Raw genomic sequence first — 20,533 nt, forward strand, 5'->3', positions numbered from 1 at the left:
TCCATTTGAATTGAACATCACTTCAACCATTTGACCTCATCATGATTATGAGTCAAATTACGTGTTGAGTTATTTTTATTCAAGACATTATGCATCACATTATGCATCATTATCCTGACACAATATACACACACACACACATACATATATATATATATATATATATCCACATCTGTCTGCACCAAAGAATATTGAAGATATATACATGCTATTTGGATGGATCGTGAGTGACTATCATGTCATATAGCGTTGACTCATATATTATCAAATAATAAAAACTAATAACAACGTTATGGTGGGCCATTTTAGTTTATTATTCAAGCTAATACAGTGTTCAAAAAACTCTCACTTACCCTTTTTGCACCGGTTTTCTTCTTTTCCGTCCAGCATACATGGTTGAGGCTTTTACTAGTAGCCTGTGGTATAGCCGAATTATTCTATGTTAAGTGTAGACCGAGCCGATCTACATAAACCCGGTAATGGTTGTCTAATAACCTTTATTTACTCATCCCCAGATCATGTCCAGAAGGAACTGTTTTCAAGAATGGATCAAGCAATGCACCGATTCATCAGTCCTCTTGTCCTACATCAATGACGTTGATGTTTGTCAGGCGGTTCAAATAATTAAGCCTACAAACAAATACTGACAACGATTATGTCGATGCCATTGCATGCAACTGAACGCCGTATCACAATGAAATATAGTTTTCCAACAAATGAGCAATGCTAAATTGACATTCGTCAAAAAGTGGCAGCAAGTGCATCCCTTCCGCGGTGTTTAACCTGTGCGTAAAATGCTGTTGACATCCGTTATTAAATGCCTTCCTCATCATGCAAAGTCCATGTCATCATTCGTTTCGATACAAAGTTAACATTAGTCGAAAAAAATAGAGGGGGAAATAATAACGAGATTGAAACATATTGCCGCTTTTTCGCTAACGCTTCTTTGCAAATCTCTTGTGGCACGAGCAGCTAAAGCGCGCTCTCAACCTGAGCCCACAGCCCCCCTCACAACCCAGTTATTCCAGGTTACACGCATTGGACTGGACTGACCAGACAACTGGCACAGATTTGTGCAAGAGCGCGCAAGGATCAGAAGTGGGGGCGCGCGAATCAGAGGCCTTGAGTTAGAGGGCGCGCGCAAGGATTAGGCCTCAGGTTAGAGGGCGCGTGCAATTAACAGAAATAGGATCAGCTCAAGGTTCCATTTGGTCACTGGCACAACTTGTCAACTATTTGTAAAGTTGGTTGGCTATTCGGCTATGCAATTATATATTTAGTGAAGTTGAAAAACCTTGCAGAAGTTTATTTATCTTGATTTACTCATTTTGGGTATGCCCTTCTATAACTAAAATAACCATGAGGACTTTTCCTCGGGTGAGAAAATTACATTTCAAAACCTTCTAAGTTATTTTGCTTTCTTTCTTGTATTTTCTCCAGAACTACAAGAAAAAAAGTTACTCTTGAATAACCTCAAAAAAGATTTTTCCTGTTTCAGTCCAGTATTACTATAAAGTGAGTTGTGCGCAAACATATTATCTCTCTTTTGTGTAACACCAGAGGGCTTGTGGTAATGTTATGTGAGTATGCTCCCTCTAGTGACCAAAATGAATATGACATAACACCGTTTCATAAGTGGTTGGGGCAAGCTACTACTACTTCTACTTTCACAGATAACATATCATAACATAAAGTAACATAGCATAACACAACATAACATAACATACATCTTTGAAAAAAGTATGTCTTTAAAGATAAAATAATTATTGGAAATAAATACTCTGACTGCTCCCTCTCCTCCTATCCTGTAGGAATCATGAGGGCCCTCAGGCATACCTGAGAGGGCAGATAATATCATTCACCTCTAGGGTGAAAAGGAGTCACATAAATATCTGGAACATTTAGAATCTGAAATTTAAAAAAAGTAACTTTTCCTGAAGTCACTAAAACTGCCCAAGCTATCGGAGAGAGATAAGAATTTATTAGCCAATAAACAAAGGGGAAATACTGAGGGCAGTCATGAGCCTTCAGTTAGGAAGGCTCATGACGGTTTCACTGTATAATTTAACCAAAAAATTAAACAACAATTAATAGATGCATTAATGGAAATGCATCAACATATTATTGACAGGGTGTGTTGCCTCCAACTCTACAAGAGGCCTTGATTTAATTGATCTGTAATCTGGAAAAAAGACCACACTATGCCATCTTCTTATCGCCTAATCTCATTAATTAATGTTGATTTGAAATTGATTGCTAAAGCCATCACATTCAGGCTGGAAGAGTACCTACGAACATTGATTAACAATGACAGGGGTCCATTAAAGATAGAATGTCATTAATAACTTAAGGCGCCTTTTTCATATCTTATCCGAAGCAAGACAGTCAGATGAACCCACAGTTGTAGTATGACTTGATGCAGAGAATGCCTTTTATCGTGTTGAATGGAAGTATCTCTTCAAGGTTTTGGAGAATTTACATTTTGGTGCATATTTCATTAACTGTGTTAAGCTTTTATATGACACACCAAAAGCTAGAGTGAGCACAAATTAAATGGTGTCTGCTCTGCTTCCCTATTGGTCGAAGTACGAGACAAGGGTGTCCTCTTTCCCCCATGGTGTTTGCCTTGGTTTAGGAACCACTGACTCAAAAGATTCTAGAGAACTCTTGCATCACAGGATTTTCAGTGGGAGATATAGTGCACAATATTTATTTGTATCTTAGTATTTCTCCCAAAACTAGACACATCACTGGTTACACAATTAACTGGTCTAAGAGTGAGGCCTTCCAATATCTACAGCACAGATTAGATGACTATTTCTCTGGTTTAATGAGAATAACCCTCCTACATGGACTCAGATTGAAAGGCATATTCTAAAAGTACAAGATACAGTATGTAATATGTTCCATATTGCTTTACTCCCAAGAATATTTAGACATTTACTGGAAAGCCCATTCTGACGTCAATCTGTGATGGTATGGAATGATGTTCATCGAAATATGGGGCAGGACACTTATTTGTCCCCCTATATCCCAATTTCACTCAATACTACATTTAAAACAGGTCTGAGACCAAGCTTATACTTTTGACTCATCTGTCAATAGAACATTCTTCCAAGTGTCTTGATGATCATCCATGTGCTTCAAGGTGCTTTTTGGCAAACTTGAGTCAACTTTTTGGACGAGATGGGTCCCATTATGTCTGGTGAAAACCAAACACTGCATTCCACATTAAGAACCTCATACCAACGGTCAAGCATGGTGGTGGCAGTGTGATGGTTTCGGGATGCTTTGCTGCCTCAGGACCTGGACAACTTGCCATAATAGAAGGAACCATGAATTCTGCTCTGTATCAGAGAATTTTACAGGAGAATGTCAGCCCATCGGTCTGTAAGCTGAAGCACAGCTGGATCACGCAGCAAGACAATGATCCAAAACACACAATCAAGTCTACATGAAAATGGTTAAAAAGCAACACATATGAAGTTCAGGAATGGCCTAGTCAAAGTCCAGACCTTATCCCAATTGAGATGTTGTGGCAGGACTTGAAATGAGCAGTTCATGCTTAACTGTTGCTAAGTTAAAGCAGTTCTGCATACAAGAGTGGGCCTAAATTCATCCACAACGATGTGAGAGACTGATCAACAACTACAAGAAGCTGATAATATTTAGTATCAAAAATATGCAAACATAGAGGAAATCAGAAGGGGGCAAATCATTTTTCACGCCACTATAGCTTATTAATAGAATATTCCAAATATACCACAAGGGTAAAAAATTAATGGGAGAGGTGTCTTGGGACCCAGATCACAGAAGATCAATGGTCTGAAATGAATGAGCAATCCCAGAGAGTTTACATTAACACAAGATACAAACTTTGTCAGTACATATTCATTCATAGAGTTTATCTTACACCTGAAAGAATGAACCTCTTTAAAATAAGACTTGTCCCCACACTGCCCTTGCTGTAAAACAGAAACAGGTTCTCTATTACACAGGACATAGGTCTGCTCTGAACTTGAACAATGGTAGCTGGAGATTGAAAGTATTTCACACAAGGTCCTTCATAAGGAAGTACATCTAACTTCCATGATGACGATCCTTGGTGATCTATATATGATTTACAACTCCCCTCTCAGGGAATTAATAATGTATTTAGCCGTAGCTATGACTGAGGCCAAAAGATGTATAACTTTTAAGTGGAACGATGTGGATCCTCCCAATATCACTCAATGGATTAATGAGCTCAGTTCTTGTATGCCACTTGAAAATATAACATATGATATGCAAGGTAGCCCACAGTCCTTTCATAAAATGTGGGATTCCTGGATAGAATACATAGAGCCATTTTAAATATTTGATCATTGTTGGGTGCATGGTGTGTGATTTGAGGTACAGGGTACCGCAACTGGTGTGATCTTGAACAGGGTACCCCAACTGGCGGCCCGTGGGTGGTTTAATTTGGTCCCCTAAGTTTTCTGAGCAAAACATTTTTTTTATTTTTTTTTGTTGGATGTAAAACAACAGAAAATCTGCTCCAAGTGATTTTGGAAATCTGTTCCCATGCATAATAGAGAAACATACGGTATGTGATCGTAAACAAATAATAATAATTAGGAATGAGAGGGATGGTTAGGTGGCCATGATGGAATGTGGCCAGGTTGGGAATTTCGCCTTGACACCGGGATGAATACCCCTATTCTTACAATAAGTGCAATGGGATTTTGAATGACCACCGAGTCAGGACACACGTTTTAACATCCCATCCGAAAGACGGCACTCTACGCAGGACAATGTTCCCAAATGTAATCAAGATTTGAAATGATTATATTTTAGTCAAATACTGTTATCTGTTTAGGCTTCTTGCGGTCAATTTTCAGTCTAAAACTATATATTTTTAAATAATTTTCTGTCCACCTGACCATCCTCTCAAGAAAGAATTGGCCCGCGGCTGAATCTAGTTGATGATCCCTGATCTAGAACGATGTGTTGATATATTCATATTCAAGTGTTATGGTATGGTATAATACATGGTGTGTGATATATCTACATTATACGTTGTATGTTTTTGTTTATCTTTCTGTATTTTATTACATTTATTAAATTTGTATTTATTTGCTCTGCTGATAAAATTGTACCATTGACCATCACATTGAAGATTTATTGAATATTGTGAAAATCAATTAAAAAAAAAAACATTTTCCAAAAAACACAACATAAATCTCACCAGGTCAAATTCCTGATACATTTAAATGTACTTGACAAGTAAAAGTGATTCTGATAAGAACAGACAAACCTATGAAAAGTCATTAACCCCCTTTAATAATGTGGAGATGAAATATAACAATTGAGGCGTAAGCGCCATGGCTGACACATTGTTAGAGGCAGAAAAAACAACAACAACAAAAGCCACAAGGTGAATATTTATAAATACTGTTCTGAGGAAACAGGTCAAAAAGGGTTTTACAGACATGAACTGTTCTGTGTGCGGAAAACATACGTCTAAAATATAGTGTATAATAATAGGTGTGAATCTTATAAAGGCCACGTTACTTAAAAATACAAAATAAAACTAGTATGTACGCATTAAAATGGTACTGCATATAGAAAGGCGCCTTGGCCTCAGTGCAATAGTTATAGTGCCGACATTCTGCAGAAGCATGCAGACAAGAACACAGACAAATATACTTTCAATATGGACACTTAACGGTGTTCATTAAAGATTCTGTATTTTTGTACAATTTTTGAAAGCACCCGATCCCCCTAGAATACATTGAATAATCCACATTGAATTGGATCATTGATCATTCTGAAACTGTAGCTGCCAATACTGTATTACTTCCCTGTAGAACTGCAGGGCGCTAAAATAATTCATCAAAGAAAGTAAAGTAAAGTGAAAGATATTCCCACATTGGCATAGGAGAGCATATCAACAATGCAGTTTGAACAGTGGCTCTACTTTTTCTTTTCAAATTGACTGGTGATTATATGCTTTTCCATGATTGGTTCATCAGTTTCTCATCTGGAAATATGTTTCTCATCTGCATATCTATGCAAATGAGGCACTTAAAACTATCTGATGCATTTCTGCATGAATACTTTACCAAGGCACCTCCCCTTCTTGGGTGTTTTGTATCAATAGAAGCACAATGGAAGCAAATAAAACTGCAGGTGCACAGGAACCCCACTGGGCACAGACATCAATTCAACGTTTATTCCAAGTTGGTTCAACATAATTTCATTGAAATGACGTGGAAATGACGTTTATTCAACCAGTGTGTGCCCAGTGGACACTTCACAAAATAACAGAAAAGACTGGCTCAATTACATATTTATAGTTTTGGTTAAATGCTTATAAAAATACAAAATATGCATTTTTTTCAAAAAACGAAACAAAGCTGAGTAAATAAATGTATTTTTGTTGTTGTCATTACATTCTGATTAACATATCTTGTTGTAATAATAGGATATATCCAAATGGATCATGGTTTGTGATGCAAGAACATGTGGCAAGTCTCAAAAGGTCATCACAAGGCAAACTGAGGGAAACTTTTCTTTCAATTCTCATTCAGGCCATTGAAGTATCAACGATTTGATACAAAACAACGATTTGATACAGTTTAAACTATATATCTTTCATACATACATATTGTACAGTACGTAATGATATCCATCCTGTCCATAATATCATATGCCAACATATTTAGCATTTTCCAAATGCAAACGCTCTTCTTCTTGCCCGTATGGTCATACTGTAGTCAATTTACCAGGCATCGACTATCTCACCTTACCTTTTGGAATTCGTCTAGATCCTATATATTCAGATGCATTTCGGGATTTAAAAAAAAACAACTTAAAAGTAATCCCGGGAATCTCATTCAACGCGCTCTCTCTTTTTCCATATTACTGCTTACTTCATCATCTTTCGTCTTCCCTTTCCAAAATCTTCTGGAAATTCTTTAACATCAGAGGTCACAACGAGGCACAATTCAAAAGGGGGGTACAATTCAAAACAACCAATAAATATATTCTGTCTTTTCTCCACATCCACCAGACATGAGTGTAGGTCCGAAATGGCACTCTATTCCCTATATAGTGCACTACTTTTAACCAGGGCATGCACACCCAAGGTGAAAGCAAGTCAAGGAGGAGCTCCAGTGACAGTCGAGTCTGGTTGCAGAAGAAAAATAAGCCACGCGACCCTCTGGTCCAAACGCCTTGTATCTTGCATCCAAACATACGATTTGAGACGCATAGAAGAGAAATGAAGGAAGCCATCTTGGCCAGTCTCCTTGGTGAAGTAAGGCATGGTGGTGGTAGAATCCCCAAAGGCACCTGGCTGTGTGAGTCTGTATGTGTCCGTGTATTTATTTGTTTAGCGGAAAGGGCTCATCATCAGTGTCTTAACAAATTCCATTCAGCCGCGGAAAAGGCGGGTTCTTCCTCCTTGTAGAACCTTCTAGAAGTCGCAACAGTTGGTTTGATTGTTCTCTGTGAAGTATGTGGTTCCGTTGGGCAGGGGCAGGGGCGGGAACTGGAACGACATGTTTTCCTCCATTGGACAGTTTGTAACCTGGATGGTAAATAATGGACCAATTAGGAAGAAGTTAGCCACAACAGATCAGAAAGACAAGGGGATGATGTAATGCCTGCAACCCACAGCAAACTGTGCTTGTTGGAGTGCTTTTAAAATCCTCATTATACCCTTCTCAAAGAAACCACCAACAATGGACAAAGAAAATCTCCAAATTTGTGTAGAAGTACATACAACAGAGTAATTAGCTCTAAATGCTTCAATATACGTCAAAGACAAATATGAAACAGATACCTTCTTCCCAAAGGCCCCTTCGTGGCTCGTAATAATTGTCCTACTAGTAAAACCCTTAATACTGCCGCAATTAGAAACGCTGTAATCTGGTTGTAATAATGAAACAAGTCTCCCTTGAAAAATAGGTATTTTTACCTCAATGGGACAATCTGTCAAAATAAAGGTTACGTTCAAATACTGGTGCCTGTATTACCTGTGTCTGCCCGTTGCAGTTAAGGTACTGCTGCTGGACCAGCAGGCTGTCTGGTGTGAGGCCCCCAGTGGTTAGACCAGGCCCCACCTGACAGGAGAGAGGGCTGATGTTGGTGTCACCTTGTGGGATTGCCGAGGACCCCACGATGGGCCCGCTGGAGTTCCCCTGGAAGTAGCAGGAGGCCGGGGAGGGACTGTGGTCGTGGAGGAGGGCCGTGGCCCTCTGACAGGAGGATGGGACCAGGGAACCAAGGGCTGTGTTGGGGGTTAAACAGACCCCGTTGACAGGAACCAAGGGGGGGTTGGTGCTGCTGAACATGCAGCTGTTGGAAGAGACGAGAGGAGGGGTGACTTCAGCAGCAGGCCTCTTTTGAGGCCTGTACTGGCCTGATATTGTTTGATCCCTGTTGTAGTTCTGGGCCTGAGAGTTCTGCTGTGGCTGGGCCTTGGGCCCAGGGATAGGGAGCTGGGGAGCAATTTGGAAGTCAGACACCTGGCTGTTATAAAAGCTGCCCATGACATTGTGTTGGTGTCCATTTTGTTGGTGTAACATTGTGGGCAGCATTTTCTGCTGCTGCTGTTGCTGGGTCTGCAGGGAAAAGTGTCCTTGTAGGCAGCTAGCCGGGTTGGGATCTAGAATGACGTCTTTTGGTTGATTTGAAATATTCTGGGCAAAGGTTTCCAACAGGGTGTCGGCCCCCATGTTGGTATTGGGCATGGAGGAGGGCAAGGGCATCCACATAGTTTCCTGACCGGGCACTGCATAGGGATCTGATTGGCTTATGGAGCTCTGGTCCTGGAATCTCATTGGCTGATCATTCATGTTCCACCCCAGCAGCTGACTCTGGATTGGCAGACCCATATGAGCAGGGATGACCTGAGTGGCAGAGCTCCGATTGGCAAGGCCTGACTGCATCTGTTGTCTCAGGGAATAAGACGCCAGCCCGTTACCAGGGCTGGACAGCATCTGAGAGGCCTGGAGGCCTTGCTGCCTACCTTTGGCTTGGTTCTGCCGCACCTGGGCACAGGAGCCAGTCAGGGAAGGGTTAAAGGCCAGAGGGTTAGCGTGGCTCTCCAGGCCCAGGTTCTTTCCCAGGGATTGGGCAAAGGTGTTCCTGGAGGAAGCCTGCTGGAGTGTGGGGCTGTTCAATCCCATCTGAGAGCCCATGTGTGTCAGCTTCATCGTGCCCCGAACGTTACTCACTGTTTCAGCCGCACTCAAGCCTCCCATCCCAAGCAACTGGTTCTGCTGGTGATCAACCCCCCAGTTGAAGCCCTTTCCTCCAGGCATCATGGTATTCCCCTGCAGGTCGACATTTGTAAGGCACTCTGGTACCTCCAGGAGGGGATTGTTGACACTGACGGAACCCAGCATTGAGCCCAGATGCTCGGGCATCTTGAGTCCTCCGTTCTCCTTAAAGAGATGTTCCTCCACATATGACAGGATGTCATGGTTGAGGATGTCATCAAGGTCCTCGGACATCTCACAGTTGCTGGAGCTCATCTTCAGCAGAGTGTTCTCCCAGTCCTTCAGCTCCGTGAGGTCCACATCCAGGCTGCAACAAGATAAGATCAGATAAGGTCCACTTCCAGGCCGCAATCACATCAAATCCAACTTTATTTGTATAGCACATTTCATACAAGCTACAGTATAGCAATACAATACAATGTGCTTCACCAATTTTTTTTGAAATAGATACAATAAATAATAGAAAATAGATGGTAATTTTCCATGAACAAAAATTGTGTGACTTGCTTCAGCTCTTTGAAAGTATTTTTGTGGTAGTACAAGAAGTTTAAACATTTTACTTAAGTGAAGCGGTGAAATATATTCGAAGTTCAATTTATTAAAATATCTGGTCTGATTACTTTGATAGACTGTGTCAACCTCCTTACTTTGGACTGTGGGGCACATATTTAATCACAAATAATTACACTAAGACTACTACACTTTTAATCATAAGGAATTAGAAATGTTTTAGGTGATCATTTGGAGAGAGAAGTATGATGATGCGTCTAGTGGAAGAAGTTTAGAAGATTGTTAGTGAGGAAAATATGTTGAGGTAGTTGAAGAAGTAAAACAAATGAAAGGTTGAGTAAGTTCTGTCCACAAATGTACCCACATTTTCATTATATGTAAATAGTTACATACTTCTCCCTATTAGCTGAAATCTTATTTTTTTCCAAAGCTATTTTAGCTGTCATGTTAGCTGTTCGGTCCGAACAAATTCACAAATTTGTGGCGCTATGCAGAAGTTGACTCCCTCCAGGCACGCGTTGCTAGACAACCCGCCTACACTTGCCTAGGCAGGCCTGCTCCCTCTGTGGCTAAAGCCAGCGTGAGAAATGTGCTAACAAACGTTTGTGCTGTGCAACTAAATAAATACTGCACTCTGACACACAAAACCTACGTACTTGCTATAGTCGTGATAGTGTTGCTAGACAAAGCAACTACCTTCACCTTTCAATTTTATAATCTACTGTTGTTTTTTATTCATTTATATGATTTATTTTATGGTAGAAGTCAAACCTTGAACACAGGCTGTTGTCCCCGATGATCTGCTGCAGTGTTTCCATCAGGTCCTGGACAGTGGACTCCTCCCTGATGCCCGCGTCCGGCTTGGGCACAGTGTGGTGTTGGGACTGCCAGGAATCACCAGGCACGTTGGCCATTGCGTGGCTGTTGCTGAAGGCCTGGTCTTCCCAGGAGCACAGCTCCTGAGGGTTGGGGGGCTCGCTGGAGGGCTCGCTGGGGCTGGTCTGTATGGATGAATAAATTAAATGAATAAAATACTTTCCGTGTCAAGTCATCCTTAGCGACCCATCCCTTATGGGATTATTTGACACATTGTCGGTGTTCAAAATGGCAACCTATTCCCTACATAGTATACTAGAGATCTATTGGCCCTGGTCAAACATAGTGCATAATGTAGGGAATACGGTACAACAGAGTAAATTGTTGTACCTGCATATAGACGGACTGGTCCTGCTTCAGCATGGAGCCCAGCAGGGAGTCGGGGTCCAGGGCCATTTCTTCGGCCATCTTCCTGATCTTAGGGCCCTTGCTCTGAGTTGGAACGTCAGCTACGTCCAGAGAGAGGCCCACCTCGTAGAGAACAGCTTCCCCAGTGGCAAAGTTAAAGGGCAGCTGGAGTCTCCGCTGGCGAAGCTGTTCCTCACCCTCCTTATTTCTTGAGGGATAAAAAGGAGTGTTAGAACAAAATAGAATAGAGTACAGCAGAGTACAGAGCAGAGTAATCTTGGATTGGATTGTCCAGATAATGACTCTACTCACGATAACGGTCTCTGTCTGACCATGATGAAGTCGGGCCTCCCTCCCTTGTAGATCAGTCTGGCATTAGCCTGAACCCAGACCCACACACCATTCTTGGCCAGAAGCCTAAACACAGTCAGACCACTCTCACCTGTCTTTATCACTAAGGAGGGAAACAGACACGAGGGAACTGTCAACAACAGGGACAGGTACAGCAAATACAGAGAACTCGTTCGTTTTTGTTCATTTCATTCATTTGTTGTTTAATCCATTTGTTAGTTCAGTCGTTCGTTCATTCGTCCGTTCAATCACCCGTTAGTTAATTCAAACCTCCAAAGAGGAAAGTCGTAATATTAATTGGGAAACGTGATAACGACTTACTTCTGACATGGTTGTCGGCACAGTACATCATGTCAGCAGCGTGGATGAACTGGTATCCAGAGCCTCTCATACACAACTCCAGCTCAGTGTAGCCCAGAACCACCTTCCCTCTGACATACAGTAACGCACAGGAAGAATAACATCAGAAATGCTCGCTAATTACTCTGTTTTTTTTTCCCGGTTCTCTACAGTTTGTGGTTACTATTCATAGTAACGTTCATGAATAAGTCATCACAGATGCTTATAAATCATTTAGAAATGAATGTCAATGTTATAATGCACACAAAGGAATAACGGCATCATTGGATATACACCACATGGCCAAAAGTATGTGGACACCCCCTCGCCGAACATCTCATTCCAAAATCATGGCCGTTAATATGGAGTTTGTCCCCGACTATAACTGCCTCTACTCTTATGGGAAGGCTTTCCACTAGATCTTGGAACATTGCTGCGGGGACTTGCTTCCATTCAGACATAAGAGCATTAGTGAGGTCGGGCAGGGATATTGGCCAATTAGGCCTGGCTCGCAGTCAGCGTTCCAATTCATCCCAAAGGTGTTCGATAGGGTTAAGGTCAGGGCTCTGTGCAGGCCAGTCAAGTTCTTCCACATCGATCTCGGTAAATTATTTCTGTATTGACCTCGCTTTGTGCACGGAGACATTGTCATGCTGAAACAAGAAAGGGCCTTCCCCAAGCTGTTGTCACAACGTTGGAAGCACAGAATTGCCTAGAATGCCACTGTATGATGTAGCGTTAAGAACTCCCTTCACTGGAACTAAGGGGCCTAGCCAAGGACATGAAAAACAGCTCCAGACCATTATTCTTCCTCCACCAAACTTTAAAGTTGGCACTATGCATTGGGGCAGGTAGTATTCTCTTGGCATCCGCCAAACCCGAGATTAATCCGTCGGACTGTCAGATGGTGAAGCGTGATCCATCACTCCAGAGAACGCATTTCCTCTGCTCCAGAGACCAATGGTGGCAAGCTTAGGCTTGTGTACGGCTGCTCGGCCATGGAAACCCATTTCATGAAGCTCCCGACGAACAGTTATTGTGCTGACGTTGCTTCCAGAGGCAGTTTAGAACTCGGTAGTGTGTGTTGCAACTGAGGAAAGGCGATTTTTAGCGCTGCGCGCTTCAGCACTCAACGGTCCCGTTCTGTGAGCTTGTGTGGCCTACTACTTTGCAGCTAATCCGTTGTTGTTCCTAGACATTTCCACTTCACAATAACAGCTTTTACAGTTGACTGGGGCAGAAATTTGATGAACTGACTTGTTGAAAGTCACTGAGCTCTTCAGTACAGGCCATTCTACTGCCAATGTTTGTTTATGGAGATTGCATGGCGGTGTGCTCGATTTTATACACACAAATCCCCTAAGGGATGTGCACATACTGTAGTGTACTTTAATAATAACAGTGGATGGGAGTGTTACCGTGTATCAACATTTGTGGGTGTGAAGTCCAGCTTGTGTTTGGTCTGGAATATAAGTGTCTTGGTCCTGATCTCCAGGATAGAGGGGGTCTGGATGGGGGTAGCCACCACAAACAGGGCCAGCTGGGGATGGTCTATGGTCCCGTCATCTGACATCTTGTTCTGGCCATGGAGGTACTTCAGACGCCCATTGAAGTTTAGGGCCTGGAGTTGAGACACAGGGAAATAAGGAGGAAAGGTAAGGGACTTCTGAATCTGTGTGATCACATGAGGATAAACATAAATCATAAATACAACTACACTAAGTTTTTGTTTTGAGTATTGCCTCATTCTGTAGAGGCAAAAGTCGTATTTTTACCACTACCTACTAATACAAAGTTAATCTGTAGACGTTAGGCCTCTTAACGTGTGGGGTTGGACTGTTAGTTTTACTGTACCAGGAAGCCAGAGGAGTTGTCCAGGAGACAGCGGAAGCGACAGACAAAGCTCCTCTCCAGGAAGGAGGAGTTCTCAGGGGGAATGTGCTGCGGGTTGTAGCTCACTATGTTGCTGGTGATGTCACTGCTGTTGTTAGGCTGCAGGCCTACAGTACACACAGTTACGGTACAGACACATGTATATTTAAATATATTTTATATTTTAGTAATTTATTAGACACTCTTATCTAGAGTAACTGACAAGAGCAATTAGGGTTAAGTGCCTTGCTCAAGAGCACATTTTTCACGAAGTTGTCTCTGGGATTCGAACCAGAGACCTTTCAGTTACTGGCTAAATGCTTTTAATAGCTAGGCCGCCTGTTTATTATCCTGTATATTCAGCTAACTATACAAAACGTTTTTTCAAGCAAAATCAAATCTTTCCACAAAGGTTGGCTTAGTCCACGTGTCAAAGTCATTCCACGGAGGGCCGAGTGTCTGTCCTTGTACGTTATTGCTGAATTAAGGTCTCTAATTAGTAAGGAACTCCCTTCACCTGGTTGTCTCGGTCTTAATTGAAAGGAAAAACCCAAAACCCGCTGACACTCGGCCCTCCATGGAATGAGTTCGACACCCCTGGCTTAGGCAGTCGGGAAAAACCAGGGTGTGAGTACTAACATAGCAGAATAGTGTACTAACATAGTGCATTACTCACTCTCTGTTGTCCCTGGCTCTGTATCAAACTGGTTGGGGTTAAGGGCGAAGTGGAGCTGACGTCTGAACAAGGCCCTGTCGTCCGTGTGGATCAACTCAAACACACTCTGGTGAACCACATCTGACTGAGGGAGACAGGACAAAGAGGGAGACAAGAGTGTAAAAGACGATATACAGCAGCTACAGTACAGAGTCCAGAGGAATATATGAAGTGCAAGAGATTCAGTCATTTCCAAATGTCTCCTGATAATACGAACTAACAGGTGCTGCCCTCTAGTGGTTTGGAAGCCATAATACTCCACCGTCTGCTTCATTCAATGTTTTGTGGGAAGGGGAAAGGAGTGGGATGGGTTGTACATCTCTCGTTAAAGAGCAAAGCTCACCAGGTGCAGAGGCACAAACAACCTCCATATTCCAAGAGGACTCTCTGTGGGTGTGTGTGCGTACGTGTGTGTTGTTGTTTGGAGCATGAGTCATCAACATATTAAAAAACATATTCATTAGAGCCTCTCTCCTGCAGTGTAACGTCTGTCTTTAGGCTCGTGACCTGGCCATGCACCGTGTGTGTGTGTGTGTGTGTGTGTGTGTGTGTGTGTGTGTGTGTGTGTGTGTGCACTGTAAACAGGGGTGAACGTATGTTTAATTTCTTCCCAGTACGGGACGTCCTATGTGTGCACACGCTTATGGGCCTAATCATAGAATTTTACCGGGATGCCATACCGGACCGCCTTACGTTCACCCCTGGCTGTAAATGTGTGTGTGTGTGTGTGTGTGTACTGTTAAGTGTGTGTATGGGCCAATGACCCGGGTTCATGCATCGTGTTGCACAGAGGGCAAGCAGTGCTTCTGGGCCCAATGTGCCAAGCGGCAGTCACGCTACACTTTATTGTTCCCAGCACACATGACTCATGTGCTTTCTCATTCCCTTCGATCCATTAATGGCTCCGCCATGAAAAAAACGCCGGGAACGTAGGTCTTGACGGAGAGAGAGCTATGTGATTAGATGCTCGTTCTCTTTTCCCTTTTCTCCCTTAGGCTCCCTAAAAACGTGTACTTGGCCTCAGTCAAGGTCTCTCTCTGGAAATGATGTGTGTGTACGCACGGAACGAGAGTTTGGAGTTTGTTTGTCGATGAATTTCTGACTTGGATGTGATAAACACATCCATTTAAACGTGGTCTGTATAAATGTCTGTGATGGGAAAGCGAGCCGAGGGCATATGAATCTCAACTCCATGCACTTCTGCTTCTGATTATAGCCTTGCTACTTCAGTTATGACTGCTATGCTATGGGGATGATCAAAGTTGAGGCGTCACATTAGAATGTCCAACAAGGTCAACTGGCCAGCAAATGATTCAACTGTGACAATACTGACATTTCTCTTTAGTGTATATGTGATGGTGTAATTAGCTAGGTAGTTGATATGGGCTGTGATGAGGTGACAGGTACGATACCATTAGCTAGCTAGGTGATACAGCTACTATGAGGTGACAGGTATGATACCATTAGCTAGCTAGGTGATACGGCTGCAATAAGCTGACATGTAAGTTACCATTAGCTAGCTAGGTGATACGGCTGCAATAAGCTGACATGTAAGTTACCATTAGCTAGCTAGGTGATACGGCTGCAATAAGCTGACATGTAAGTTACCATTAGCTAGCTAGGTGATACGGCTGCAATAAGCTGACATGTATGTTACCATTAGCTAGCTAGGTGATACGGCTGCAATAAGCTGACATGTAAGTTACCATTAGCTAGCTAGATGATACGGCTGCAATAAGCTGACATGTATGATACCATTAGCTAGCTAGGTGATACGACTACTATGAGGTGACAGGTATTTTTTTTTCACCTTTATTTAACCAGGTAGGCAAGTTGAGAACAAGTTCTCATTTACAATTGCAACCTGGCCAAGATAAAGCAAAGCAGTTCGACACATACAACGACACAGAGTTACACATGGAGTAAAACAAACATACAGTCAATAATACAGTATAAACAAGTCTATATACAATGTGAGCAAATGAGGTGAGATAAGGGAGGTAAAGGCAAAAAAAGGCCATGGTGGCAAAGTAAATACAAATAGCAAGTAAAACACTGGAATGGTAGATTTGCAATGGAAGAATGTGCAAAGGAGCAAAATAAATAAATAAATAAAATACAGTAGGGAAAGAGGTAGTTGTTTGGGCTAAATTATAGGTGGGCTATGTACAGGTGCAGTAATCTGTGAGCTGCTCTGACAGTTGGTGCTTAAAGCTAGTGAGGGAGATAAAGTGTTTCCAGTTTCAGAGATTTTTGTAGTTGGTTCCAGTTATTGGCAGCAGAGAACTGGAAGGAGAGGCGGCCAAAGAAATAATTGGTTTTGGGGGTGACTAGAGAGATATACCTGCTGGAGCGTGTGCTACAGGTGGGAGATGCTATGGTGACCAGCGAGCTGAGATAAGGGGGGACTTTACCTAGCAGGGTCTTGTAGATGACATGGAGCCAGTAGGTTTGGCGACGAGTATGAAGCGAGGACCAGCCAACGAGAGCGTACAGGTCGCAATGGTGGGTAGAATATGAGGCTTTGGTGACAAAACGGATTGCACTGTGATAGACTGCATCCAATTTGTTGAGTAGGGTATTGGAGGCTATTTTGTAAATGACATCGCCAAAGTCGAGGATTGGTAGGATGGTCAGTTTTACAAGGGTATGTTTGGCAGCATGAGTGAAGGATGCTTTGTTGCGAAATAGGAAGCCAATTCTAGATTTAACTTTGGATTGGAGATGTTTGATATGGGTCTGGAAGGAGAGTTTACAGTCTAACCAGACACCTAAGTATTTGTAGTTGTCCACGTAATCTAAGTCAGAGCCGTCCAGAGTAGTGATGTTGGACAGGCGGGCAGGTGCAGGTAGCGATCGGTTGAAGAGCATGCATTTAGTTTTACTTGTATTTAAGAGCAATTGGAGGCCACGGAAGGAGAGTTGTAAGGCATTGAAGCTTGCCTGGAGGGTTGTTAACACAGTGACCAAATAAGGGCCAGAAGTATACAGAATGGTGTCGTCTGCGTAGAGGTGGATCAGAGACTCACCAGCAGCAAGAGCGACCTCATTGATGTATACAGAGAAGAGAGTCGGTCCAAGAATTGAACCCTGTGAGGGTTCCACTATGAGGTGACATGTTTGATACCATTAGCTAGCTAGGTGATACGGCTACTATAAGGTGACAGGTATGATACCATTAGCTAGCTAGGTTATACGGCTACTATGAGGTGAAAGGTATGATACCATTAGCTAGCTAGGTGATACGGCTACTATGAGGTGACAGGTATGATACCATTAGCTAGCTAGGTGATATGGGCTGCTATAAGCTGACATGTTGGATACCATCAGCTAGCTAGGTGATGCGGCTGCTATGAGGTGACAGGTATGATACCATTAGCTAGCTAGGTGATGCGGCTGCTATGAGGTGACAGGTAGGATACCATTAGCTAGCTAGGTGATATGGGCTGCTATAAGCTGACATGTTGGATACCATCAGCTAGCTAGGTGATGCGGTTGCTATGAGGTGACAGGTATGATACCATTAGCTAGCTAGGTGATATGGGATGCTATAAGCTGACATGTTGGATACCATCAGCTAGCTAGGTGATGCGGCTGCTATGAGGTGACTTGAAATGTAGCTACATAGGGTCTTCATAAAACCTGAATAACCCATACATAACACATTTATAAGCAGTATATGCATAATGTGGGTGCACTGTCTGTGTGTCAGTCAGCGTGGATCAAAAGGCCCTATTTTACCTGGTGGAAGCCTAGGTAGTCCTGAACAGTAGGAGAGGAGTAGAACACGTATCCCTCCGCCGTGACCACCAGCACAAAGCCGTTCAGGGCCTAGAGACACAGAGAGGCACAGTCAGACAAAAATAAACACTATGAACTTACTATTTATGAAATTAATAGTATTATATTATTATGAAGTTAACATATGTTCATACTTCACACGTCAAACAAGACACACTTCGTTATTTGACATGAAGATGGGCAAATAAACTTAAACTGAAAGAAAGAAGAATGAATTCCATGACGTAGTGAATGATAAGGGGCAATAAGCGAGTCAAATTAAATTAGAGGAGGAATTCTGGTCGGCTGTTGAAGAAGGGAGAAGTAGCCATGGTGTGTGTGTGTCTATGTGTTTGTTCAGGTTTGGGTAAACATCCCATGTAATTAGCCAGTCCTTTGTTCAGGTGTTAAATGTGACAATACAACAGAGCAGGGGGGAATATAGCTTCTTGTCACGCACAGGATCCTGGACCTTGTAAACAATAAACCACAAGAGTGTGTGTGTGTGTGAGACAGACAGACAGACAGACAGACAGACAGACAGACAGACAGACAGACAGACAGACAGACAGACAGACAGACAGACAGAGTGTGCGAGAGGTCCTGCATTTTGGTATCACAATAAAGGGCCTATCTGGATTTACTGGAAGCTGCTGCAAGTTTTCAGCATTTAAAACACAGACATTAGCTAACAGGTTTAGGAATACAGGCCAAAGTATTTGTGTGTGTGTGCAGTGGTGGAAAAAGTACCTAATTGTCATAGTTGAGTAAACGTAAAAGATACATTAATGGAAAATGACTCAAGTAAAAGTGAACTACTTGGGTAAAAGTTTAAATATACTTAAGTATCAAAAGTACATGTAAATGCAAAAATATACTCAAGTATCTAAAGTACAAGTCATTTCAAATTGCTTATATTAAGCAAACCAGACATCATTGAGTCTCTCTGGGGCTCCCGAGTGGCACAGCGGTCTAAGGTACTGTATTTCAGTGCAAGAGGTGTCACTACAGCCCCTGGTTCAAATCCAGGCTATATCACACCCAGCTGTGATTGGGAGTCCCATAGGGCGGCGCACAATTTCCCCCCCAGTGTGGTCTTGGTTTGGCCGGTGTAGGCCGTCATTGTAAATAAGAGATTTTTTGTAACTGACTTGCCTAGTTAAATTAAGGTTAAATGTAAAAACATTTTTACAAACGAGGCATTTGTGTCACAAACAAAGCATTTGTGTTTAGGGAGTTCTCCAGATCAGAGGCAGTATGGATGATCAGGGATGCTCTCTTGATAAGTGCGTGAATTGGACCATTTTCCTATTCTGCTAAGCATTAAAAATGTAATGACTACTTTTGGGTGTCAGGGAAAATGTATGAAGTAAAAAGTACTATATTTTCTTTAGGGATGTAGTGAAGTAAAAGTAAAAATTGTCAAAAATATAAATAGTAAAGTAAAGTACAGATACCTCAAAAAACAACTTAAGTAGTGCTTTAAAGTATGTTTTACTTAAGTACTTCACACCAATGTGTGTGTGTTTGAGGGTAATAGTGAGTGATTCTAACCCACCTACTCTAATTATTTCCAGAACAACAAGACGATAACGTGGTTTGTAACATCTTCACAATATATGCTCCCAGATTGCACTGAACAAGTTTTCTGCATGGTGAATCAACCACATAGTGAAACACAGTGAAAAAACTATCCCCATTCATCTTTGTCTAGTGTTTAGGCCTAAAAAAATTAAAAAAATAATACAACACACAATTGTGTCTCTTAAGAGCAGCGTTTGTTCTCTGTGTGGAGAGAACAAACGCTGTAGTCACCAGGACAGCGACTGGGGAAGACAGTTAAGACTAAACTACAAACTGCCCAGCACTACCAAACTATCAAGGCGGATAATCAGTCATAAATCAGTCTAGCACTATCCTCCATTAGACCAGTCCCTACTGGAGAGAATAGTGCTGTGTGTGGTCCGCGTTGAGACCTCCCTGGAGATGGCGATGGTTATCTTTAGCAATAAAGCTACTGCTAATGAGAACTAGCATAGCCCTCACTGAGAAATGGGACAGCACGCTAATACTGCTAGCTTTATGAGAAATGGGACAGTGCTGTCAGAGGCATTGCCCCACGGGTAATGAAATGAGAGAGTCAAACTCAGGATTTAGTCAGGAGTGCAGGGACTCTGGGGTGTTTACTCCAGGAAGATGACTCTATATGTGTGCTTTAGAGCGGTTGAGTGGTTGAATCCGCTTCCTCTTTTCCCCTCCTTTGCTGGCATTGAACATACATGTGCGAGAGGTTATCATTCTATGGAGGTTGTCGAAATATCAAAGAGTTTATAATCGGGCATATTTGTTCGAGACTGTATACAGGGGTTCTATATCTATGGTATACAGTATGCGTGATATTTGGGCTGATAACGTGAGACAGTAATCCCTAACTCTCGGCGAGGTGGAGGAGTTTCGGTCATGTCAAGACGTA

The 20,533-nt window shown here is 42.3% G+C and overlaps 2 protein-coding genes across 2 annotated transcripts in view; both read right to left on the reverse strand.

The window, feature by feature from the left end:
• Positions 1–1,050, reverse strand: part of LOC110495916 (aryl hydrocarbon receptor) — a 77,881-nt gene extending 76,831 nt beyond the window's left edge. Inside the window, exon 1 of the mRNA XM_036952418.2 lies at positions 354–1,050. Within this exon, the coding sequence (XP_036808313.2) occupies positions 354–394 (41 nt within the window). The 5' untranslated portion in view covers positions 395–1,050. The remainder of the gene's footprint in view (positions 1–353) is intronic.
• Positions 1,051–5,140: 4,090 nt separating this feature from the next.
• The window catches only part of LOC110495914 (aryl hydrocarbon receptor), a 73,295-nt gene continuing 57,902 nt past the window's right edge, over positions 5,141–20,533 (reverse strand). Inside the window, exons 4-13 of the mRNA XM_021571435.3 lie at positions 18,022–18,111; positions 14,242–14,365; positions 13,548–13,693; positions 13,112–13,314; positions 11,676–11,785; positions 11,316–11,457; positions 10,986–11,211; positions 10,551–10,780; positions 8,022–9,576; positions 5,141–7,573 (exon numbers count right to left, since the gene is read on the reverse strand). Coding sequence (XP_021427110.3) covers positions 7,460–7,573; positions 8,022–9,576; positions 10,551–10,780; positions 10,986–11,211; positions 11,316–11,457; positions 11,676–11,785; positions 13,112–13,314; positions 13,548–13,693; positions 14,242–14,365; positions 18,022–18,111 — 2,940 coding nt within the window. The 3' untranslated portion in view covers positions 5,141–7,459. The remainder of the gene's footprint in view (positions 7,574–8,021; positions 9,577–10,550; positions 10,781–10,985; positions 11,212–11,315; positions 11,458–11,675; positions 11,786–13,111; positions 13,315–13,547; positions 13,694–14,241; positions 14,366–18,021; positions 18,112–20,533) is intronic.

This window comes from Oncorhynchus mykiss, chromosome 18, assembly GCF_057628025.1.
Source record: "Oncorhynchus mykiss isolate SJ-2025 chromosome 18, ASM5762802v1, whole genome shotgun sequence".
NCBI lineage: Eukaryota > Metazoa > Chordata > Actinopteri > Salmoniformes > Salmonidae > Oncorhynchus > Oncorhynchus mykiss.